General features: G+C 46.0%; 1 protein-coding gene across 1 annotated transcript in view; it reads right to left on the minus strand.

Moving 5' to 3' along the window:
* Nucleotides 1-503: 503 nt before the first annotated feature.
* The window catches only part of SDK1 (sidekick cell adhesion molecule 1), a 1,049,055-nt gene continuing 1,023,618 nt past the window's right edge, over nt 504-25,940 (minus strand). Inside the window, exons 42-45 of the mRNA XM_003795444.1 lie at nt 22,853-22,990; nt 20,056-20,176; nt 15,716-15,845; nt 504-977 (exon numbers count right to left, since the gene is read on the minus strand). Of these exons, the coding sequence (XP_003795492.1) occupies nt 714-977; nt 15,716-15,845; nt 20,056-20,176; nt 22,853-22,990 (653 nt within the window). The 3' untranslated portion in view covers nt 504-713. The remainder of the gene's footprint in view (nt 978-15,715; nt 15,846-20,055; nt 20,177-22,852; nt 22,991-25,940) is intronic.

Consider the following 25,940-nt stretch of genomic DNA (forward strand, 5'->3'; position numbering starts at 1 on the left):
GGGGAGGCTGTTCCTGCACTCTCAGGTTTAAAGGGAGAAAGGAAAGAAGAAGAATCCAGGATATTTCACCACTGGGATGACATAGATCACAACAGCTGGGCCACACAGGGCCAGAGGGCGCCCCCTTAGCAAGGCTGCCCCGCTGTCAGGAGGCACAGTGCTGACACCTCGCCTGGACATTGCTGAGTGAGAACATTTCAGAAACCGATGGAGCTGAGTCAATAAGCCTGGACAAGAACATTTCCTCTCCACACCCCAGAAGATGTCCCCAGATAGAGAATGGGAGCCGCTGGTTCTCCGGAAGAGGAGGTAGAAAGAGAAGGGGCGGCCCGGGGTGGCTCTGAGATCTCACTGACCCTCCACTCTCCCCCCTCCCAGGCTTCCTAGCTGGTCTTTAAGATGGAGAAACCCAGGGCTGGTCAGGTCTGAGATCCTCCCAGGCCCCGGTGGTGCCAAGCCATTGCACCAGAGAAATACATCTTCTCTTAAAAAGAAAAGAAAAAGAAAGAAACCTGCTTCCTGCAGTGATGTTACAAAAAGCCATTAAAAAAACCTTTCTAATTGAAATCTAGTGTTCACAAATAGGTAAAACCATCACTTATCAGAATTTTTTTTTTTAAACAAAAACTTCAGCTCAGTTATTGGAGTTGATTGTCTTAACAAAAATAGACTCCGGAGTGTTCCCATCTGATCTACCCTGATGGAGGCATAGCTCACACGAAGGAGGAGAAGCCGGTGAGCGGAGTCCGTGTGCCGGGGGCTGCGGGGGTGTAGACACCACCGGCACTCTGCGTGGTGACCACCGTGTGCAGGTGCGGCCCCGCCTCGGCCCCTGCCACTGCCTCGTACCTGTGTGGCACTGGGGCACGGCCTCCCTGGGGCCGGCGCTTCCATGAGTTGTAGTAGGTGGGGTCGCTCATGTAGTGGTTGACGAAGGAGTGCTTGGGCAGAGCGTCCTCATAGTCTGAGTCTGTGGCCTGTGGGGAGAGGGCAATGTGAGCCTAGGAGGGCGTCAGGTAGCAAATGGGGTGCTAGAGGCGGCAGTGCCACTGTGGTGGGCACGTGCCAACTCTCTCCTGCTGTCTCAGCCCCTCCCCAGCACTGGGGCTCCCATGCCTGCAAGGAGAGCTACACCTTCTGTCTGGTTCCTGCAACAAGCTCCCAGGAGAGGTCCACCAGGCCCCAGGGGATGCTCTGTCTGTCCTCACAGTGAAGAACACAGTCAACCAATAGGAATGGAAGGGAGCAGAGTCTTCAGCTTGCCTGAGATCAAGACCAGGGTTGTGGCTACAGACCAAAGAGAAGGTGCCCCAGCATGGAAGAGAGGAGATGAGTGCAGCCTCTATGGAAAATGACTGTGTAACATCCCATCCATGGAGACATGGGTGGGAAGGGCACAGAGAAAAGAAGCCATCTAGATGTGCCAGAATGTCCAATACATCTGTCTCATCCTTCAACACAGGGCCATGGAAAAGTGGCAATGGGTATGCCACTGGGGTTTGAAGATCAGTCCTTTGAGGGTTTTTATTTTCTTTTTATAAAATAAATCAGTAGCTTCCATTAAGAACATTGAGCTCACATGTTTTCTATGTTCATTTTCTTAAAAGAACAGTCTTTTTTTTTTGTCTTTTGTGTTGATTTTAAATCACTGGAAGGATTGCTAAGGCGAAAATGGATGCTGAAAGGGAGTTTTTTCAAAGAGAGTGAAGGGCTCCCAGTTTCCCTGACAAGTGCCACATCTTCCCAGACAGGCTGAAACACCCTGGGAACCCCCACCTGAGGGTCCTGGGAGCTTCCTGAGTGAATGTGTGGGGAGCCACCTGGTGGAGAAAGAATCCAGTGAGCTGGTCTAGGCTCTGGGGCAAGACCAACACTAAGATGCTTCCCAGAGCCCTGAAAACACAGCGGCTCCTCACTGCCCCCGAGTGGATGGTACAGAGGGCCATAGAAACATTAGATAGGCCAAAATTGGGTCTATAAACATGAAGGCCAGCTTTTGGAGTTGGAGGAAGGAGGGAATGGGACACTGTGGTGGGTACAGCCCACCCACTTCAAGGCACCTGCAGGGAAGGCAGGACCTGGCCTGGAGATCAGCAGCATCTTGCTGGGAGCTGCTGGTGCAAGGTGCAGGCATCTTATGCATCTTAGGAATGGGGCGGGGGAAGCTGTGGCCCCTTGTCACAGTGCCTCTTTCAGAATGGAAATACGCTTGAAGGAAGAAGGCAAAACCAGTTCCCCTAGGGTGTGTGAGCAGCATCCTCTCGGGTGGAGTGGGGAAGGGAGGAGAATGTCACCTACATCTCTTCACTTTATAGAATCCACCCTGAGACTCAGGAAACTCAGCATTCCCTCAGTGCCACGAGTGATGTTCTGGCTGGTTGCTCTCGGTCATCTGGTAGTTGGAAAATGAATCACCCAATCAACACCCAGCTGGGAAGCTTCGTCCCTGAACTACCATTGTCCTGCACCAGAGGAGCCTGCATCTGTCGTAGAAGCCTGGAAGAGCAGTCCTCCTCTGGGCCATGCAGAAATCCCTCGTGTACGTAGGGGGAAGCCAGAGACTCCTGGGATTTTCAGACACAGACTGAAAATCTAGCACTAACTGGAGTATTTATATGAAAGTAACAGCAAGTCACAGATTGGGGACTTTTCAGAACATGAATGTAAAGTGTATTATGACACAGTGAGCTGTCAACTGCTGAATACACCTGGAGTCCCTCTGCCTCTTACTTCATCTCACTCACAGACATGCGGAGCTTAGAGCGTCTTCTTCCGACACACGCCCAGAAGCAAGAGCCAGCTTCTCCAGAATCCACGATGATGAGGAACAACATCCTAGTGACAGCTGGTCACAGACCAGATTCATGCACTTGCATTATCTTTGCAAATGCCCAAGATTCTATGACACAGTTATTATTATTACTTTTTCCAGAGGGAGGAGGCAAGGCCCAGTGAGAGAAGCCTGGTGGGAGCTGGTGCCTAAGTGCCGGACCTGCCCAGGAACTGACTCCCCCCCACCCGTGGGCATCTCCTCAGCATGAGCTGAGCAGGTCCATACCCTGATTCCTAATTCTAAAACCCACAATGTTCTGAAAACCAAGAGCTTTTTTTGTAGCTTATTTGGTGGTGAAACCTGACTTGACTTGAGTCACTTTAGCTGCTAACCTTGAGCTGAAGTGATGTGGGCTATTTAGTATGATTGTTTTCATGCTTTGCCGAAGAAATGCTAACGTGTTTAATCCCAGGGTGCTAGACCCACACTACTGGGGATGTTACATAATATACAACATATTCCCAAACTTGAGGCTACATTCTTAAATATATCTGGTCTCAAGGGTTTCATTTAAGAGATCAAGGATCTGTATTTGTGGCTGTTGTTTAAGATTTACTCTTCATCTGTTTTCTAGAGGCCTAGAGGTGGATTATAAGGTAAAGCTCTGTGTAAACTAGGACAGGAAGAAAAGAGAACAAAGATCTTCTGAAAGAAGCCAAAGGAATCTCTTATCAGCCACTGAACTGAGTTGGTCACTTCTTGAGGCACTGACTTTGAATCCAAATCTGAGGCTAAGGAAAAAGAGCATATATTGAAATACACTGGAGGTAGCACTTTTCACGTAAGAAATCACAGAATAGCTAGGAATGAATGACAGCAATTTAGTTCTAGGTTTGCAAACCAGGGTTAGGGTTCATTATCGTCTGAAGGTCAAATATAAGGTTGGAGACTTACACCCTCTTCAGACTGTGTCCTCAGGTGCTCTGGGACCTCCTCATCCAACTTCCCTATCAAGGGACACTCACGTGGAAGAACATGAGAGGCAGTGATTGAAAATTCACTTTCTGCAAATGAGACCCACAAATGCAAGTGATCTTTTCAGGGTCATAGTGGCCGGGTTCAGACCCAGCACTAGTATCTTAGCTAAAGGCAGTAGAAATAAAGCCTTCCCAGCAACAGATAAAGGATAGCTTCAACCCCAGTCCTACAAAAGGTAGAGAAATACTGTGTATAGGGATGAGTCTTATACTGAGTCTCTCTATGTGGTGAAAAATTATCAAATTCAGTGGGAACATGTATTTTTTATTTTATTTCAGTAACCCTGTGCAACATCCATTGGGGACCCTTAGGGTATCTCTCTGCCCAAATCTTGTCTGGCTCCTCGTCCTGCAGCTGTTAGACTATAGAAAAGTGAGGTTTACGAATAGGTAGGGGTAGGCACAATCTGGCTGGAAGGGACTGCTAACTTTTTGCAGGAGTCTGAATCTCTAAGAGCATGTTTGGAACTGTTTAGAGAATAAATGTATCATATGTCTCAGACCCATATATACTCATATAATTATCAAAATACTGTTTAATTTAAGACTTCTTAGTAGCTACATACCATGTGTTCCTCAAAGATCTAAAAGTCTTACCATAACTAGAGAAGGGTCTATGACAAATCTGGGTGCTGGGGTCCTGGCAGGAGACACAAATTGGGAGTGGTTGTCCAGCTTAGTGTTTATGTCTGGGCCTTGGCCCCTTCTTTGAAGGAAGCAACCTTTCCACATGGGCTGAACGGCTCACCTCTTAGAAAATGGCAGTTGGCTAATGGCTAATTGGGTAATGACTAATGCAACTTAAGCTCAGCCAATCAGTGTTTTGCCCTGTGATTTTTCACATTGCATCTGGAAGGGAACAGTTCTTTGTGTGGTCAATAAAGCTGGGAGGCTATGAGCCTGAGCAGCCCCTGCTCATAAACCCAGCCAAGTGATTCTAAAAGCCCATTTGAGAGAACAAACCATTGTGCAAAAAGAAGCAGAAACAAGAGACTGAGAGAGACTGTTTGCTTATTGTTCTTCATTTAGGGAGGAGAAGTGAGAATGAACTCAGGGTCACATGAAAAATAAGTGTCAGGCTAAGTTAGAGCTCAAAGCCAAGCTTCTGGGCTCCTGTTCAGACCTTGCCATTGCCTGCTAGAGAAGGCACAGTATTGAAATGACATTCTTCCTCCTGCTGCCTGCTCTGTTTATTATTTATATGTTGCTATTATTTTTTAATGAGGATGTATTTTAGTAAGTTAGAATTATTGACAAAAAGGAAATGCTTCAGGGTCTTTTTTTTTTTTTTTTTTTTTTTGGTAAGTTTCCTGTGCAATGTGAAGTAGCGATGTGTGTTGGTTTCCCAGGAAACCAGAGAGAATAGAATGTGATTGGATGCAGCATCAGACCAACTGTGAGAGTTTCTAAAGGTGCACAGATGCCTGGGAAGCAGCTAATAGAGATAATCCCAACACTTTGGGTATTATATTCACAAGATGAAAGACTCAAATATTATTAAGGAATTAATTAGGTATGAGGGGTTGGTCTAAGTTGGTTGGAGCAGGAGAGATTTGGAAAACTGTTTCTTTGGATTTCGAAAACAATTTTTAACATGTGATTTGAGCAATAGTCCTGATATCATTCATAAGCAGCTATGTGATAAAACGGTTAAAAAAAGCTTCTTATTTCTAACCAGAGAAACAGAAAGAACCCTAGCATGTGCCATGTAACACTTTGGCATCGTTCTGAGCAGCTCCGATCAGGCAGGCTCCTGTGCACCTGTCAACCAATTTGCAGAATTTTGACTTTATCAATATTTCTGAAAATGGTTTAAAAAATACCCTGGAGAAAGAAAGGATGGCATCACTATTTTCTTAGTGAAATATGAGCTTCTCAGGAAAGTTCTTCCAACAGAGACTATGTAGGGTTTGTGACTTCTTATGCCCTGGGGTCTGGAGAAGAGGGTGTGTGTAGGAATGGTGGGCAGGAAGAGCCTGCTCTAGTTCATGATTAAACATGTCTATGCTGTATCGAACCACTAGTCTGAACCCAGGGCAAAGAATGTATGTTATTCTTTATCCCTAAGGTCCCAGTTTAAAATGCACTTGATCTATATGCTTCCTTCAGCAGGAAGGACAAACATTTCAAACCTGCATTCAAATCTGAGTCCCTAAATATAAGGACCTAAATAAACAGCCTATTTGAAAACTGGTGTTACAGATTTGGGGTTTATTCCACTGCTGAGCAATCCTAAGTCTGACCCCTGTGACCCTTGCTTTTTCCTCTCAGGCCATTATCTACAGTTTCATAACTTGATTCTGTTTGTGTAAATTTGGAATCAAGAGAACCAAGCCAGAAGCCCACATTTCCTACTACTAGTTACCTCTGAATAGAAGAATTATTAGTCATAAAGGCAAAAGATACTTCTGGAATGGCAATGTGATGAGCTCAGCAGACCTTTTCCCAGTGGAACAATGATTTAACTGGTAAAAACTCTTTGGAGTTTTTTTTTTTTTTTTTTGAGACAGAGTCTCACTGTGTTGCCCTTAGCAGAGTGCTGTGGTGTCACAGCTCACAGCAACCTCTAACTCTTGGGCTTAAGTGATTCTCTTGCCTCAGCCTCCCAAGTAGCTGGGACTACAGATGCCTGCCACAATGACCAGATATTTTTTTGTTACAGTTGTTTAGCTAGCTTGGGCCAGGTTTGAACCCATCACCTTCAGTGTATGTGGCTGGCTCCGTAACCACTGTGCTACAGGCACCGAGCCTAAACTCTTTGGAAATGGTTCTAAGGGCATATAGCAAACACAGAAAGATTTATATATGACACTTTGCTAAATCTCACTCAGAATAATGAGAGTCTGTGGCATCTGAGCCACGATCTACTCTTCCTGCTCCCCCCTAGCTTAGTGTGACAGAAACTCCACCTGGGCAGACAGCTAAAAAGATGGAGCTCCTGGTGTAGGAATTTGGTTTACTCTGGGGCGGAAAGCTGCCAGCATCTCATATCCAGCTGTCTTTCCTTTTCCCAATTCTAGGCAGGTATGACCAAGAGAACTGGGGCTGCCTTCTCTCACCCAGCCTTTACTTAGAAACTGGGAGTCTATACCAGGTGTGGCAGGTTGAGAATACTGGGCCCAGCTGCCCTACCCCAGCTCATTCATAGGGAAGAAGTTCCACACAGGGAAGAGCAAGCCCAGAAGATCCAGGAGTAACATCTCAACCCAGTGCCCCACTTGTGTAGCAGGTATGTGACTATGGATGAAGAGGACTATGGTCCCTACCTCCAGCTTTGGTGTAGTGACACAGAGATCCTGCACTGGGGGAAGGACAGTCCATTAGAACAGAGAGCACCCCAGATCTGCCTAAGGAGAACGACTTTATTTGAAACAAGGCATGCCTAAGGACCTTACAGATTTCTCAGGGGTGAGAAATTAAGAGGAACACTGATGTTCAAAGATAGTAACAAGTGAAGCAATACACCAGTTAGAAGTTTAAAAAGGGATAACTGAGCACAGGAAGAAATGAAGAGGGCTAGAAATAGTCAATAAGAAGGCTACAAAGACCAAATCTCTAAATACATGCTTCCTCCCCATTCTTTTCCCAATTTTTATAAAAGGCATATTATTACATAAATAGTTATAAAAATGTTTTTTTTTAGTTTTTAACATATACAGACACAATATGTATAATATTTGCGTAAAAAAAAAGGTAGAAATACAGCTATATATGAGTACATTTTCTATATGTCACTGAAATTCAGTATAAATCTGAAGTACAAACCGGCACTAGAGCAAGTCTCTACAGAAGCCCTTAAATATATACAGTGAAAGCAAAAATGAGGAAATTAAAATGGTACACTAGAAACGTCCATTTAACAAAAAAAATAAGATAATAAGAGGAAAATAGGGAAATAAAGAGATGAGACATATAGAATACAAATGTCAAAACTGTAGATGTAATTCTACCTTAGCAGTAATTACTAAAGAATTAGTGCAAGGATAAGGCCAGGCATGGTGGCTCACATCTGTAATCCTAGCACTTTGGGAGGCTAAAGCAGGAGGATCAATTGAGGTCAGTAGTTCAAGAAAAGTCCGAGCAAGAGTGAGATCCCACCTCTATAAAACAAAGAAAAATTAGCCAGACGTGATGGTGGTGCCTGTAGTGCCAGCTGCTCAGGAGGCTGAGGCAAGAGAATCACTTGAGCTGAGGAGTGTATGCTCCAGCCTGGGCAAAAGAGATAAAGATAGACAGTGGACTAGTGGTTCCCAGGCTTTAGGGGCAGAAGGAAAGGGGAGGTGACTGGCAATGGTGAGGGGCTTTCTTTTTAGAGTGATGAAAGTGTTCCAAAGTTGATTGTGGAGATGGTTGTAAAACTGTGTGAATATACTAAAAATCATAGAATTGTATGCTAACAAAGGGAGAATTGCATGGTATGTGAATTATAACTCAAGAAAGCATTTTTAAAAAAGAGATCCTGAACAGAGTGGGGCTGGGTGGGATGTAAGCAAGAAGGTGGGAGCCTTTCTAAACCCCTTTGTGGCACTTGGCCTGCCTGCCTCTAGACCAGCGGTTCTCAACCTGTGGGTCATGACCCATAGGAACTGTATTAAAGGGCCGTGGCATTAGGAAGGTTGAGAACCACTGCTCTAGACCCACTTACCCTCCAAGAAACCAAATGGGCCAAATATGCTGATAAAATACATGTTTATTTCATATAAATGGAGACATTCTAGACTGAACGTGTGTTTAAAAATAAACAAAGCTATTACGGTTTGGATAAGGTTTGTGTGACCCCACTAAGTCTCATGTGGGATCTCTTGAAAGGCATTTGGGTTCTGGGGACTGATCCTTCACAAATGGCCTGGTGCCTTCCATCTTCACAGTAATGAGCGAGTTCTCACTCTATTAGTCCCTGAGAGAGCTGGTAGTTAAAAGGAGCCTGGCACCGCCATCCCCTCTCTCATGTCCTCTCTTTTCCCGTGTGAGCTGCACACACCAGTTCCTGTTTGCTTTCTGCCATGAGTGGGAGCAACCTGAAGCCCTTGGCAGAAGCAGATGCTGGGCCATGCTTCTTGTATAGTCTGCTGAACTGCGAGCCAAATAAGCCTTTTTTCCTTTATAAATTATCCCTCTGCTGGTATTCCTTTATAGAAACACAAACAAACCAAGACAAGAGCAAAAAGATGAAATACACAAACTGATTACTTGATAGAAGTGGTTCAAACTCTTGTGTTAAGTGAAAGAAGCCAGTCACAAAAGATAATATATTGTATGATTTGTTAAGATGAAATGTCCAGGCTCGGCACCTATAGCTCAACCGGCTAAGGCGCCAGCCACGTACACCTAAGGTGGCAGGTTCGAATCCCCAGCCTGGACCCGCCAAACAACAATGACGGCTGCAACCAAAAAAATAGCCGGGCGTTGTGGCGGGCGCCTGTGTTCCCAGCTACTTGGGAGGCTGAGGCAGGAGACTAGCTTGAGCCCAGGAGTTGGAGGTTGCTGTGAGCTGTAATGCCACGGTACTCTACCCAGGGGGACAGCTTGAGGCTCTGTCTCAAAAAAAAAAAGATGAAATGTCCATAATAGGCAAATCTATAGAGGCAAAAAGCAGATTAGTGTTTTCCAAGGGCCACAGTTGGCTGGGTCAGGGGTTGTGAATGGTTTTGGAGGATTGGAGTGTGACTGCTAATTGGTACAGGGTGTCTTTTTGGCATGAAGAAAATGTCCTAAAATTGGCCATGGTGATAGTTGTATAACTCTGACTATACTCAAATCCATTAAATTAGATACTTCCAATAGGTGAATCCTGTGATATGTGAAGTATATCTCAATCCAGTTGTTTAAAACAGCAGTTCAAAGTGAACTTTATTACCATCTAAACTGGGCACCTCTGAAATGATCTGAGTCTGTTAGGTCTCTCTACTGGGATTCTATAAATATTTAGGGCCTGCAAATCTCCCAAATTCACAAGATTTAAAGATAGGATGAAGCAAGATTATATAGCAAAGAACTCTCTAGAAAAGAAAGGCTATGCTTTATCCACCTGAGAATCGAGGGAGCACACAATGACCCAAGCATGGAGATAACTAAGAGATCTTAGATGGAGGGGCACATATGAGACTTCAGGGGGGTCTTAAGTTAAATCCTACACATAAGTAATTATGGATATAATGTAAGTGGAGGGAGAGTCATGACTCAAGACAATGGGAATGCCAAGGCAGACTTATGGTTCCCATAAGTTGCCCCTTTGTCCCAGCACAGGGCTTGCCAGGTGGCAGTGGGGCTCTTAGGCCCTCACTTCCTCAGCCATGTAGCCTGTAGCACAGTGACCTACTTCTAAGGAACAGGTCTAGTGGGAAGATAGAACTTGGAGCCAGATGTTCAGGTCTGCCTTTCAAGGGGAGCTCACCATGTGTGTCTCAGGAAGGCAAAGAATTTTTTTAGCTTTGGATTTCTTATCTATTTATATTAGGATCATAACAACCCCCATGTAGAATTCTGTTTAGTGTGGACTCCCTGTTCCCCTGCTTCTGTCCTCCCCATCCTACACTCATTTCCCTAACTCTTCCCACCTCTCTGTGTGTGTTTGTATCTAAGTATGTACAGATATATGTGTGCATGTGTGTGTAAAATTATGTATATAGGTGTGCATGTGAGTATATATACATGCGTATGTGTATTTGTATATATATACGTTACATATGTATGTGTGTATGTGGCATGTATGCATGTGCATGGTATGTGCCTGTGTTTATGTATGCATGTGGGGTAAATGCGTGTTTGTATTTAGGTATGTGTGTTTGTATATATGTGTATATATTTATGTGGATGAGTATATATGTGTATATGTATAAATATGTGTGATGTTTGCATGTATATATTTAGGTGTATGCCTTTATGTATGTATGTTTACGTATGTGTGTACATGGGTATATTTTGTGGGTATGTATTTAGGTATATATGTGGGGGTATACATGTGTGTATTCTGTGTGTATGTATTTAGGTATGTATGTAAGGATGTATGTGTGTCTATATATGTGTGCATTTAGGTGCACATGTATATATGTGTGTATATATTTGTTTGTGCTTGTGCATGTATTTGTGCATGTGTATATATTCCTAGCTCAATGTCTAGGCACATTTAAAAATCCTTCATAAATACCTAAATGTGCATCTCAAAATACCCCACACACCTGAGAGGAAAAAAGGATCAAATGCATCCCCTTAACCCATTTGAAAAAGCTTTTAAAACAAATAGTTCAATATAGCATTGTAAGTCCTAGCCAAAGCAATCAGGCAAGAGGAGGAAATAAAGGGCATCAAAATCAGGAAAGAGGGGGTCAAACTATCCCTGTTGGCTGATAATATAACCTTGTATGTAGAAAACCCTAAAGACTCCACCAAAAGTTTCCTGGAATTGATAAATTCAGCAAAGTCTCAGGTTATAAAATCCATGTACAAAAATCAGTAGCATTTCTATATACTAATTACCAGTCAAGGAGAGAGCCAAATCAAGAACTCAATACCATTTGCAATAGCTACAAAGAAAATGAAATACCTGAAAATATACTTAGCCAAGGAGGTGAAAGACCTTTGCAAGGAGAACTACAAAACACTGATAAAAGAAATCGCAGATGACACAAAAAAATGGGAAAACAAGCCCTGCTCGTGAATTGGTAGAGCCATTATCATTAAAATGTCCTTATTGCCCAAAGTAATTATAGATATAACACAATCCCCATCGAAATACCAGAATCATGTTTCACAGATCTAGAAAACACATCCTAAACTTCATTTGGAACCAAAATAAACCGGAATAGCTAAAGCAATGTGAAGTAAAAAGAACAAATCTAGAGGCAACTCACTATTTGACTTCAAATTATACTGTAACACAAGGCTATAGTAACCAAAACTGCATGGTACTGGCATAAAAGTAGAGACATAGACCAACAGGACAGAATAGAGAACTCAGAAATAAAACTATCTACCTATGGCCAACTGATTTTTGACTAAGCAAAAAATAACATACACTGGGGAAAGGAAGCCCTACTCAATAAGTGGTGCTGGGAAGCCACATGCAGAACATAGCCACATGCAGAACAATGAAATAGGATCCCTGTCTTTAGCCATACACAAAATTCATTCAGGTCAGATTAAAGACTTAAGTGTAAGGTGTGAAACCATAAAAATTCCAGAAGAAAACGTAGGAAAAACTGCATCAGCCTAGGCAAAGAATTTATGACTAAGACCCCAAAGATGAATAGAGCAACAACAAAAATAAATAAATGGTACTGACTTAAATTTAAAAACTTCTGCACAGCAAGGAAATAATCGACAAAGTGATTAGACAGCCTTTAGAATGGGAGAAAATATTTGCAAATTATATATCTAACAAAGGACTGATATTCAGAATCTACAAAAGAACTCAAACAAATCAGCAAGAAAACAACAACAAACAATCCCATCAAAATGTGGCAAAAGTCATGAATGTGTTTTTAAGAAATATAAACAAAAGGCCAACAAACAATATGTGAACAAATGTTCACCATAACTAATCATTAGGGAGATGTAAATTAAAACCATGAGACACCACCTTACCCCATCAGAATGGCCATTATTTAAAAAGTCAAAAAACACCAGATGCTGGTGTTGATATATATACACTATTGGTGGACTGCAATTCAGTATAACCTCTAAAGAAAACAGAATGGAGATTCCGTAAAGAAATAAATGTGGAGCTCCCATTTGATCCAGCAATCCCACTGCTGGGTATCTACACAAAGGAAATGAAGTCATCTTGTCAAAAAGACACCTGAACTTGAATGTTTATCACAGCACAATTCACAATCTATAAGATGTGGAATCAATCTAAGTGGCCTTCAGTTCATGAGTAGATAAAGAAAATGTTATATATATGAGGTGGACAATTAAGTTCATGAACTCATCCAAGAAAAAGTGCTACATACCTCATTTTTGCTGACTATCACTACGGTCAGCTTTGAAGTACTGTTCCCGGGAAGCTATGCACTGATGTCAATGCCTAGTCCACCCTTCAAAGCATTTTTTCTAGGATGAGTTCGTGAAGTTAATTGTCCCATCTCCTACGGTAACAGCTTTGATGGCCATTCCACAAAATGAATTTCAAAATTGCTTTGAAGGGTAGACTAGGCACTGGTGTTGCTGCATAGCTTCCTAAGGGGAGTACTTTAAAGGTGATTGTAGCAATATTCAGTACTGAGCCATATAGCAGTTTTCCTAGGATGAGTTTGTGAACTTAATTTCAAACTCATATCTATACCATGGAGTACTACTCAGCCATAACAAGTAATGAAATAATGTCATTTGCAGCAATGTGGAGCTAAGTAAAGTATCTCATGAATGGAAACCCAAACACTGTATGTTCTCACTGATAAGTGAGAACCAATAGATGGGTACACATGGGCACAAAGAGATACATGAAGGGGAAAGGGTGAGATAAAAGGGTGGGATAAAACCTTACCAGTTGGGTACAGTGAACACTATTCTGGTGTGGGCACACCAAAAGCCCTGACTTAAGCATTATATAAGATATCTATGTAATAAAATACTTATATCTCTTAATTAATATTTTGAAATTTAGAAAACAAGAACAAACCCCAAACAGTTCAGAATTCATGAATTCTGCCTGCTCTAAGACTAACCATCAATCATGCCCTCTTCCCCAAGTCAGGCTGCAGAAGAAGGGTTAAGCTGAGCCCAGAGGCATGAGGGTCTGGGTGGGTTTGGGCTTCAATGCCTACCTGTGGGTGACCTCAGTGTCTAAACAATAAGCAGAATTGTCCTGCGTCATATGCGCCTGGTCCATAGTAAGTGGTCAGTACATCAAAGCAGTGAGTGCTCAGCACACAAACCACGAACAGGAGAGCCAGTGCACACCAGCCAGCCACTCACTTCTTACACGATGCCCGTGTTCTCCAAAGAGCAGTGGGCCAGGCATTAAGGACAGATCTGAAGTAGGTGCCCATGAGAGGTGACACAGATCATCCCACTCCCTTTCCCCACATGTTGCTTTTGGTACTCGCAGCTGGAACAGGGGTACCACCTCCTTATCACAAATAGGTTTTTATTTGACAGCCCTTCAACTGTAGACAAATGTGCCTTTCTGAACATCTGCAAGCTGCTTGCTATTTTTCCCACCCCCATGGTGGTGGCACTGACAGCAAGCCTAGGGTTCTCTGTAAACAGAACACACCAAGCAAAGTGGGGCTGAGGCCTCACGCGCCCTCCTGCTGTCCCTCCCCACTGGGAGTTCAGACATAACTTGCGATGGAAGAGAGCCATTTCAATGAGTCCTGGGGCTCAATAAGGCCTGAATTCAGGTTAAAATGAAGGTGAGACTTATTTTAGATTAAATATTGATTTAGAGAACAAATGTCAGGAGGTGGGGCAGGCCTGCCCAGACAGCATGTGGCTTGGAGATTTCGTTCCCTTGGCTTGGCCCATCTGAAACAAAAGCTCGGGGCTAGCGGGGCAATCTCTGCAATCGCTGCCTCACCCTGTTAGCACATAAATGTAAGATACTGAGATGGTAACCTGGTGGGGAAAGGGCCTTTCCCGGGGGTGTTGAGCCCCTTCCTGGAGCCCCCTATGACTGCCTCCCCAGTAAAAGTTCCCTCAGGTGGCATCAAGGCCTCACTTGTGAGACACATTCCAGGCCAGAACCACTAAATGCCCAGGCACAGCCCAGGGTTCTCAGACCTGGCTGGAGGCTGACATCCCTGAAGGGTCCAAGTCTGAGCTCCCCTATCCTGGTGAGTGACTTTGTACTGTAGTATATAAATCCCTCATTAGTACCCAGAGAAGAGCAGGGATCTCCTTGAGCCAGGTGCCTGGCAGGGAAGCAAACCCAGGGTGAGCAGATGCTCCCATCTTCTTTTTCTTTTTCTTTTTTTCTTTTGAGACAGTCTCACTCTGTCACCCTCGGTAGAGTGCTGTGGCATCACAGCTCACAGCAACCTCCAACTCTTAGGCTTGAGCGATTCTCTTGCCTCAGCTTCCTGAGTAGCTGGGACTACAGGCACCCACCACAATGCCCGGCTATTTTTTGTTGCAGTTGCCACTGCTGTTTTAGCTGCCTGGGGCTGGGTTTGAACCCATCACCCTTGGTATATGGGGCCAGTGCCCTACCCACTTAGCCTTAGGAGCCGCCCACAGATGCTCCCATTTTCCATTAGTCTTGCAGGCTCAGGCCCTCTGCCCCTCTAATTGGGGTCTGGAGACCACCAGGCTTTATGGTAACCTCTATGTTTATCTCTGAAAGTAGAGTGGAGAGGAGTCTTCCAGGGTTGAAGTCTACTTTGAACGAGTTACTAATCTTGCTGTGCCTGGCTGGTGCCATCTGTAAGAGGTGGTCTGGCACCAGTCACCTCTAAGACTAAGTGAGGTGAAGCAATGCAAGTGTCTAGCCTGTAGGGTACCCACTCAACACCTGGGCTCTGCTCTCCAGGGTGCCCCTCACAGAGGGTGCCAGCCTTGCCTGTCTTTATGTTGGCCCTGGGATTTAAAAATGGGAACCTGCTCCTCCACGCAGCAGGCTTGGTGCACCTGTCCGCAAGGTGGTGAGGTCTGATAGGCCTGAAGTGAGCTGAGGATCTGGACTTGGGCTCTCATTTTTTTTTTTTTTTGTAGTTTTTTTGGCTCGGCCGGGTTTGAACCCGCCACCTCTCATATATAGGGCCAGTGCCCTACTCCTTGAGCCATAGGTGCCTCCCTGGCTCTCTTATTCTTTTCTCATCTCTGAAGGAGAGCTATTTGTTACTTGCCCTGCCTAAGTCATGGGGCTGCTGTGAGATTCAAAGAAGCAAGGTAGTTTGAGGAGGTAGAAGGCTCACTATGAAGTAGGGAATGGTGGTTACTGGGAAAACAAAGTGCAGGCACTGACCTCAGATTCTGAGGCATCCGCTGTCTTCTCCTTGAGGTTCACGCTCTCAGTCAGCACAGCACCATTGTACTTGTTGCAGATGTCCTCATCTGAGTAGTGCAGACCACCAGGGCTCGGCCGGGGTGGGGACCTAGGATAAGGACCATTGCCCATGTTACACTCTGGGCAAAACATATCCTCCCCAGAGGCCTCCTAACCTGTCATCTGGCCTTTATCAGATCAGGATAAGGGGAAATCCACAGCCTTTAATGCCATTTTGGCAGCTGATAGAAAAAGTTACATATACGCACTGAGTACCAGCCATCTGGTGATCCAACACCCTTCACCTACCAGGGGTCTGACTGTGAGGGGCTGGGTGGCACTGGGCAGTGACCTCATCTGCACCTGGAGAGGCCAGCAAGACACTCAAGCACAAAGAACATCAAGAGGTCAGAACCAACAGGAATCCTGGGGTGCTTGGCATTTGCAGGGTAGGTAGCAGGAGGGGAGTGCATGACAGAAATGAAGGAGAAGCCATGGAGACAGGGTCTAATCTATGCACAAGAGGGAATTAGGGAGGTGTGCTCCAGGCCTAGTCTCCGGCTCTGGCAGGGTCCCAGGACCTTACGTTGGGGTGAGGTGGGAGGAGGAACTGCTAAAGCATATTCTTTTTTATTTTCTTGAGACCAAGTCTCCCTCTGTTGCCCTTGATAGAGTACCATGGTGTCATCATAACTCATAGCAACCTTAAACTCCTGGGCTGAAGAGATCTTCTTGCCTCAGCCTCCTGAGTATCTGGGACTACAGGCACCCGCTGCCATGCCCAGCTAGTTTTTTCTGTTTTTAGTAGAAACGAGGTCTCACTTTTGCTTGGGGTGGTCTAGAACTCCTGTGCTCAACCAATCCACTTGCCTCAGCTTCTCAGAATGCTAGGATTACATGTGTGAGCCACTATGCCTGGCTTTTTCTTCATGGTGTGCAGAATTCTAAGATGGCCTATCACTGGTCCCCCATCACACTCTCCCTGGAGTAGGGTGGGACCTGTGACATCTTCTGACCAGCAGAATATGGTAGAGGCTGCCATTGCCTTGATCATATTGTTATGCAGAAAGGGTGAGGGGCTGCTGCTCCTAAAGCTCTCGTGACTTATGTGATATTTTCTGAGCCCCTGACTTGGCTGACTAGAGAAGCAATAGCATGTTGGGAACAGCCCCTGGAAAGGCTCCATTATAAGGGACTGTGAGTAGCCTCCAGGGCCTGGGGGTAGCCCCCAGCTGACAGCCAGGTGGAAGCTGAGGCCCTAGGTCACATTGCCACAGGAAACATATCCTGCCAGGTCCTGCCAGTAGCCTGAGGAGCCTGGAAAGGATTCTTGCTCAGTAGAGCCTCCAGATGAGAGTACAGCCCCACTGAGTCCTAGATTACAGCCCCGTGAGACCTGAGCAGAGGCCACATTCCATGTTTCTTTAAGTTGCTAAACATATTATAATTTGTCATGAAACCACAGAAAATGAATATACTCTTTAGCTCCCAACTTCTTGGTGACTATCACATACCTGAATAGCCCAGATTCTATTTTTCAGATAAAAAAATTATAACTTGGGGAAAAATTCCAAACACAAAAGGGCATAATTTTTAAATCAGGCAAGACAGAGTGTTTCTCACTGCCCCTTGGGATGTGCAGGGTCTGTTACAGGGAGGTTGGCCCTGCCTGTACGTTCACAGGCACCAAGTCCGGGATAGCCCCAGTTGAGCTCTCCCTTGTGCTATAAGGAGTGCAGAGCCCAGTGGTGGCAGCAGATGGGAGTGTCTTTGCAACCCCCAATGGGGAAAGTCACTCTCAGAGATCAAACAAGGAGAAGCCCCTGGCCAGGAACTCAGGTGCTGGGCAGAGAGAAACTCCACTGGGAAGACCATCGGGGTGAACCTCTGGGAACAGGCATGGCTTCCCTTGGTGTCTGCTGTGCTGTTTCTTCATAGGGAAGGCCCAATGAAGGCCTAAGGGCCTTTTTCCCCCTTCCACCTCAGAGGTATTTAGTGTGGGAAAGAGTTAGTTTCTCATCTAACCATTTGGACAAATCATTTTATCTAAGGATCTAAAGTGGTGCCTTCCCCACATAAAAACTGGAACCACAGCATATGGACTAGAGATAACTTGGCCACCTCCTTATGTTAAAGACATTTTGGGGATAATGCTAGGGGCCTAATTTCCATATGACCTTGCCTAGATTGTGGGCCTCAGCTCTTCTTGGAGCTCCTGAGAAACACTCAGATCCCCTTCCCCAGCAGAAAATCTTTTCCTTCAATCACAATTGGGGTCTTAATGCTAGGAATGAAGAAAAAAAAAAAAAAAACCCAGAGGAAAGGGTCAATTTTCCTTTCTGTCTTAATTTTATTTTGTCCTTGGCTCAGCAGGTTCAGGATGGTTTGCATCTGACTCTGTTGCGAAGCTGAGGACCTTGACTGAAACCAGGTACATGGCTGAACAAACCAAAGCAAAGGAGCCCCCTTTTCCATGGGAAATGTGCGACCCACAGAGCAGCTAAACTGAAAACTTGGGGCTGGCGTTGGACCCTCCAGAGGTCACGAGCTGTGTTCCTAGGACTCAGCTAAGTGAGAAGATAGCAGTCGATTCTGGAGGTGGGTCAGCATATTTAGAAACCTGACTTGAAAGTCTTATAGACAGCCACATACAAATGTTTGAGGGTCAAAGGCCACACCCACCACCTTCCCAGATCCAGGGGCCCCCCAGAGTCACAAGGCAACACCATCTCAAGAGATAAGCTCAGCAAGCCCCAGAGAGGGAAAGGGCTCCACAGGCTGGCTTCTAGCTGGCTACCCTGTCCTGCCCACAGCACCTCACAGTCCCCTAAAGTGGCCCCAACACTTCTGGCCTGGGGGAAGCTCATGACTCCACTGCCGAGAGCTGTTCTGTAGAAAGGGCTTTCTTGGGTTATGCCAAATCTTATGAAACCTATGCCACTGATCACAATGTTGTCTCCTGGAGCCCCACAGGTCCTGGTTCTGGTGATATAAGATGCCTGTATTTTCCCTGTTAGAAACCGCCTTAGGGAAGCCTCTTTGTGTTCTAAGACTCTTCAACTTCACCATGAAATGATTTTTCTCTTCTTGTCTGGGAAGCAGATGAACTTATATTAGCCTGTCTATTCCTGGGCAATGTGCTTAAAAGCTATGAGTGTCTCTTCTCAAGACAGAAGAGATATTTGTAGGAGGGAGCATATAATATTTTAAAATTCTCTGCGACAAATTCCTCTTGGTCTTGAAATTATGTGTGGTTGGTTTTTATGTTTCTTTTATACAACAGGAAACACTTGAGTCTCAGTAGAAAATTGAGATGAAAGATATGACCAGAGGTCACCACTGGCTTCTACCTCCAGCCCTAAGGACAGCAACACGTGGGGTGGCAGCCTGCTCTACCTTGGGCTGGCCACTTGGTGGTGCCGGGAGAGGGCCAGCCACATGTAGACAAGCACCCTAGTTGACCTGCCTCCCTAAAAAATGAGGGGCCTCAGCACCATCCAAATGATTTGAGATTCCTAAATGTCTGGGCATTGTTGGCCACTGCACGCCTGACAGACAATCAAGGGAAACACAAAGCTTTTAGTCTGTGTTTTGATAGTAATTTCCACATCCTTGTAATTAAAAATATCTAAGGCAGATATGGATGAGGAAGAGGTACCTCTAATGCTCGTGGACCCCAAGAGCCCCCCGAGCTGTCTATTGTTCAGGTAAAGCATCCCCAGGTGTTTTGGTTTTTCCTTCTAGACTCCCAAGACCCCTCACCAATCCTTGCCCTTGTCCCTGGTCAAGGGTACTCAGCCAGAAGAAGATACTCTACAAATCAAAAGGAAAATCAAGGTTATCTTCTCTTTTTTAGGAAGGCTTACTTCCCGCTGAAATTAGGAAAAGGGCAAAAAGGTAAAGGCTTTGGTGGTAGAAGTCATTCTTGTGCACATTTACATCGCTATATGAAATGGCAATCTGTATCACTACCAGAAAATTTTGGAGTACATAAGATGATGAGAACAACTATAACCCTCCTGTGTGCAAAACCAGATCAAGCCCACCACAGCCCAGTGCGATGTCCCTGCGAACCAGGAATTTCCCAGTCCCATCCAGCCATTGGCCATAGGAGGCCAGCTTGGCAGCAGTAAGGTGTCCCAGGGCATTGCCCACACACCTGAGGTCTGCCCTCTTTTTATACAGTCAACCACTCTGCCAATCCTGTGGCCCTGGCGAGTTTGGAATAATGCTCATTGGTAACCTCCTGTGTGCAGTGGAGGTACCAGTGGGCCTTGGGGTGGACACCACACACTCTGGTTGCACCAGTGCCTCCCTACCTGGTTCCGTTCTTCTTGGAGAAGGTGCTCTTGACGTGGAGGTGACAACTGCTGAGCTCCAAGGCAGCAAATCCTCCATTATCCAGTGTCACAGACTCTTCCATGTTGGAGATACTCTTACCTAAAGCCCAGTCAGGGATCAAGCATAAAAGCTTTACTAGTGTGCCCACTGTGGCAACGCAAACCAGAGCTGGCAGGGGGTGGGGCTCCTGATTCTGGCTACATGTGAGACCCACGTCAACTTGCGAGCCATGCTGTGGAGAAAAAGTCATACATGGGCTACAGTGTTGGCCCAAAGTGACATTAGCATTTCAGTGTTCATTTTGCCTGATGCCAAAATACTAGTATTCTTGCCAGTATTTTATGAAAATGTATTCAGAATGCATAAGCTTTTTGAAAGTTGGGGAAATTAAATATTTAATAAATTTCAAAATAAAAAATTCACAATCATGTAACAAAATAGAACGTAAAAAGAAAATTTATGGGAGTGTGATAGCTAAAGAAAGGGTGCAGGGTTTCCTTCTGAAGTGATAAAAATGTCCTAAAATTGACTGTGGTAGTCATTGCACATACCTACGAATTAACCATTGAGTTTCACACTTTAAGAAAAGGATAAATTTACAAATACAGTACATCAAAGTATATTCTGAACTGTATTAGCAGAACAAATGAATAAAAATAAAATTGTGAAAAACCAAACAACATAAATAAATTTCCAGTGGTTGCCACCTGATCTGCTGGCAAAGCCCGAGTTCTCACTGCCTTGGCCTGGTCTGTGCTCCCACCTGGCATCCTCAGCCTCTCCCTAACACCAGCCCACACTGAGTGTGCCCCTCCCTACCTGGGGACCTTCCCACCTGCTGTCCCCTCTACCTTGAAGCCCTTTCATTCAGGTAACCCCTTCCCTTAGATTACAGCTCAAATGCTTGAGCCAGAGGCACCCTCCCCAGCCATCCAGAGCCATCCCCTTTTCTTGCTTCAGTGGGTTGATATTTCTAAACCCTAGGGGGTTCCTCTCCCCTAGGGCCTGCCACCCCTTCCATGTGCCTGCAGAGGGGACTTGGGCTGAGAGGAGGGGGAAGGTGAACCAGCATCAGAATAGAACTCAGACAAGGGTGGGAGGCTGATGAGTACAGGTGGGAGGGTGCGGAGTGATGCTGTGGTAGCAGAGGTTTATGTTTTGCATGTCTCCTGGGCAGAAAGGGAACATTCTGGTAGGCAAGTATTTTTCCTTCCTAGGCTTCAATTATGATGTTAAATTAATACTCCAGGGTAAGGCTGAGTATCAGAAGCTGCAGGTCAGATTTGTCTTTTCAAGTCTGTTTTCCAGATGGAGAAGGAGAGTGAAAAGTGGAGAGATTTTCCATGTGCCAGACACAGGATTCTGTAATAGCATTAACTCAGTAAAATGACATGCCATTCATACATTGTAAATCCCACAGGAATAAAATCTGATTTACGAACACTTGTTAGAAGTGAATTTATACAGAAAAAAAATAAATCCTTTCTTTGAGGGATGAATTGCTTAGCATTTCAAAAGCAAATGGCAAGGTGCTTTAGGTGCCTGGTTTTATTAACCCTTTGGGCATGAGGACAGTGGGCCTGAGGGCCGGATCGGGAATCTGCTTGGCCATCTCCTCATCCCAGAGGGCGATGTGGGTTCCTCCTTAGGAACACCTCGCCTGGGACCCACTTCTCCAAGAAGGGACCACAGATGAGATGGTGGGAAACCTCATAATGAGGAAGCCAGGCTCAGAAAGAGGTCCCGGCCTGCCAGACTGGGGACATTGGAGGACTGTACACATTCTAGGGTTCTGCTGCTACTTTGCGGACGCTGTGTGGGATAAAAACAGGCTACAACCTAGAGTTTAGTTATATTCTGGTTATGCAAGGGAGTGTCTTGCTGGCAATTATGAGAATTTTTTAAAAATTGAGGATAATAAAATGCACAAAGTATAGTAATCTTAAGTGTCTGGGTGATTTTTTTTTTGCTCTAGTGTAACCACCAACTACATCAAGGCATCGAGAGCATTTTCAGCACCTGTAAATGCCTTTGCATCTTTCTTGTTTATGCTTAACTACAATTCTGCCTTCTGGAAACACCCACTCGTTTGGGTTGTTTCTGACCTTCCCACAGAGGAGTCCTACTGTGTGTGTTCTCTGCAGCTGGCTTTCCCCATCTGCTTGTCCCTTTTCCGCATGTTGCCAACTCACTCAGCAACAATTGTTTATTGATGAATACCTACCCCACACCTGGTATGGCGCTTATGCTGGAAATCCCACAGTGACTTGGCTCTTGGAGGGCTCAGAGCCAGGCTGTGGACACAGGCAAGGTACAAACTCAAGAGCAAGAGAGGCTGGGCCTCCAAGAGCCACACAAACTATCTGAAATGTTGCCTGGTTCACTGTATTCATGACGCTAAATAGTACAATATTTCATTGGATTGAGACTTTATACTCTCTAATCATATTAACAAAATACAATCGTATCTGGGCAAAGGTTCAGAGGAAGGAACTGAGGCTCAGGGAGGCTGAATGGCTCCAGTGCCTTCTCCAGGACACCTGGCTAATCCAGGGCAGCCAGGGCTGGCACCTGGGTCCCCAGGGTCTAGGGTTCTTGCCTTGCTATACCTTGCTGCCTCCAAGGACAATCTGTTGCATCTATTTTGTCACCTACAGGCAAATGAAATGGAAAGCGGATGCTGGCATGGCAGATCCAGGAGAGAAAAAAAATGTCAACATTCCAGCTCATGCCCAGGGTACTTTGGGAGACAGGGAATAAGGGCAGACCCAGCACCTGCACTGCAGCTCTTGTACTTCTTGTTCTGTCCGTGCAGGACCACAGCAAATACCACCAGCAGGAGGACAATTAGGCTGGACAGGGCCATCACCAGGAGGAACCACCACTCTTCGTAGAACGGTGCTTCCACTTGAGCTGAGGGAAAGACACAAACACAAAGGGGGGTATGACAGCAGACCTGGGAACCAGATGTGGGGAGGAAGGGCGTGACGGGAGAGCCACCCTCTGGTGGCCTGCTGACTCTTCTTGGGGGATGAGCCTCGGGCACCCCAGGCCCTGGGCAGCTTTGGGAATGGCGTGGCAGTGATGATCTGTGATGTTCCACTTCTCTCCAGAGCCAGGCCCAGGGCTCTTCTGTCCCCTCCCATTTCCCTGGAGACTTCTGTATCCTGGGTCTTGTCCTTACCTTGCCCACCAAAGCCACCCTCCTTGCTATTTTCAATTAGTTTCAGCTGCTTAAAAATGTTATCTGGGTGAACGAAAGGAAGGAACACAGGTGTGCTCACAGTGCTGCGTCCCCACCTTCTCCCCACCACCTTTGCCTGTACCACTGGCCCTACCTTCCACTGTTCCACCTCTTACCATCTCACTCAAATCTGAGAGATCTTCCCAAGATAGAAATAAGCCATGCCCCTCTCCAAAACTTCAGTGGTTCTGGGGACAGTCTGAACCTACAAAGCCCCCAGGAGCTGATCATGCTCACGCCGAGTGCTGGGTCTTATCCATTCCCGCTAGGAACCTGGTAGTGCCCGCTGGGGGTGTGTTTGCCTCCCTATCAGCTGGCCCCTCCACATCACCAGCCCCTGGAGGCCGGGGCTGTGCTTTATTTATTTTGTGCCTCTAGCAACTCTGGGCTCAATTATTGGCCCCATCTTAGATATATTTTTGAGAAATTAAGAGAAAAGGTGTCATTTAAAAGCTACTGAGAAGGATACTCTTTTTCGTTATGTTCTATTCTGTTTACTAGGAACAGAAAAATGGGAAATTATTTCTCAGTGGGTGCTGGATGGTGCTGGGGTCCCACTCAGTGCCTGCCACAGGCCTCTCTGCAGGGAGGCTGTTCTGAGGCCTCAGCAGCCTGGAAATACAAAGCCTCTTGTAGGCAAAACCCGGGCTGCCGCCCAGCTGCCAAAACCCACAGAAAATACAGCCACCTTCCATTAAGTATCTCACTGGAGAATGAAGAATGTGTGCACCCTGGGAATAAAAGGGAGAAATTGGCTTTGGATAATGTGACACCACAGGCTTGCTTGGGTGATGACAGTGTTTTCAATTCAAAAGAGGTAAGCAGGTTTCCAGGCTGAACATTAAGTGTTCCACATAACAAGTCCAGCCAATCCCAAGCCAATCACCCACATGTTGGCCTGGCTCTAGCGCCTGGCAGGAAGGAAAGGCCGAGGGAGTTCAGTGGGCTCCTCACACCAGAGCAGGCCCCTCGCGCTGCTCAGCCTACGTCCTGATGTGACGCCAGCAGGTGATGGCCCACTGGCTTCTCTAAGGATGGAAGAGATGACGGTGGCAGCTGGCAACCAAGCCTGGCTCCAGATACAGCGGAGTTTCAGAGAAGGGTTCTGCTGAAATGCACTGGGAGGGAGGATGAGGGAGTGTGACCTGTGTGAGGACCAGCCTGTGCCATCAGCTGTGTGAATGTGCAGTTAAAAGCTATGTGCATTTGGAAGTGCTTTATACCAAACTTCCATATATAAAACACATAAGGCGGATCTTGAATTACTAAACTGGGATGAGGGGTGCTGAGGGTTCCTTATTCTAGTCTCTCTGGTTTGGGGTATGTTTAAAATTTTCATAATAAAATTTAAGGAAATGAGCAATTTTTCAGTTTTCTACATCTTACTCATTAGAAAATGGAGCTGTCCCCTGGGCCTCTTCCTCGCAGCCCCTCTCCCTGAGCACCCTGGAATCCCAGTGGGCTCTTGGACTGGGGTGCAGGGCACAGGGCCCCAAGCTCGCCCACAGACCCTGCCTTTCCTCCACACACGGCAAACAGAGGACAAGGCTATTTTCAATGTCAACAAACGCAGTCAGTAGCTTTAGAGAATCTAAACACAGGGTAATGAAATTTTTTGTGTACTAGGGAAGAGGAATAATGAAGCCAACTCTTTCTCAGCCCAGTCTCTCACAGCTTCTGCCTCCCCGAACGGTGTGGCAGAGACTCTGCCCTTTCTCCCTTATTCCCCTCCCCACACACCTCCCATTTCTGTGACCTGCTGCAGGACCCTCTGTTCAGTCACCTCGTGTCACTATCCTGCAGCCCACTCCTCACTCATGCCTCAGCACCCTGGCTGGCAGCCTGTATGTACGTGGAAATCACTGTGGACCCAGAGTTAGAAAGCCCATGCCTAGGGCCACTGAAATCACCATCTGGGGGTGGGGGGCCTGGTGAGGGTATTCTTAACAATCCCAGGTGACACCAAGGTACAGCCACAGTCAGAACCCAGCCCTCACAGGTGTGTGAGTGTGGCGAGGTGGGAGGACACAGCAAATGACAGTCTTGCCTCCCTCCCCCACCTGCTTCACACTTCCCTTTAGTGACCAGGTGACCGGGACTTTGTGCTGCTACTTTCTGTCTCCTTTCTGGCTCCCCCCTCTGTGGTCATGTCCCATGTACCTTTCCAATCCCTCCCCACCCCATGTCACAGCTTTGCCACATCACTGGTGACCACAGATACCTCTGTCATCCCCTTAACATGCTTGCTCTGGAAGAAGCCTTGCCAGGGCCTCCTCTAACATGCTACCCATGGTAGACTGGGGGCTGGGTCTAGAGCCTCCCAGCAGCCTCCTAGGAATGAATGAGAGAAGAAAGGCCCAGCCCACCCACACTCCATTTGCAGGGACAGTGACTCTCATCAGCTCACTCCATACCCCAAAGAGCTATAGTCCTGGGCCCTCTGCATTTCTGTGTCTCTCAGAGAGGCCCAACAGCAGATGACCTCTCTCTGGTTATCCAGTGTTAACACATTCCCTACCTACTCTATGACCACTGGGCTGTTTTTGTGCTTCCAAAATGACACGCAGCTCCCAGAAAGGACATGTCAGCCAATGCCGGAGCCCAGGGCTCTGCTTCACT

This window comes from Otolemur garnettii, unplaced genomic scaffold (assembly GCF_000181295.1).
Source record: "Otolemur garnettii isolate 467f Iridium unplaced genomic scaffold, OtoGar3 scaffold00092, whole genome shotgun sequence".
Taxonomy (NCBI): Eukaryota; Metazoa; Chordata; class Mammalia; order Primates; family Galagidae; genus Otolemur; species Otolemur garnettii.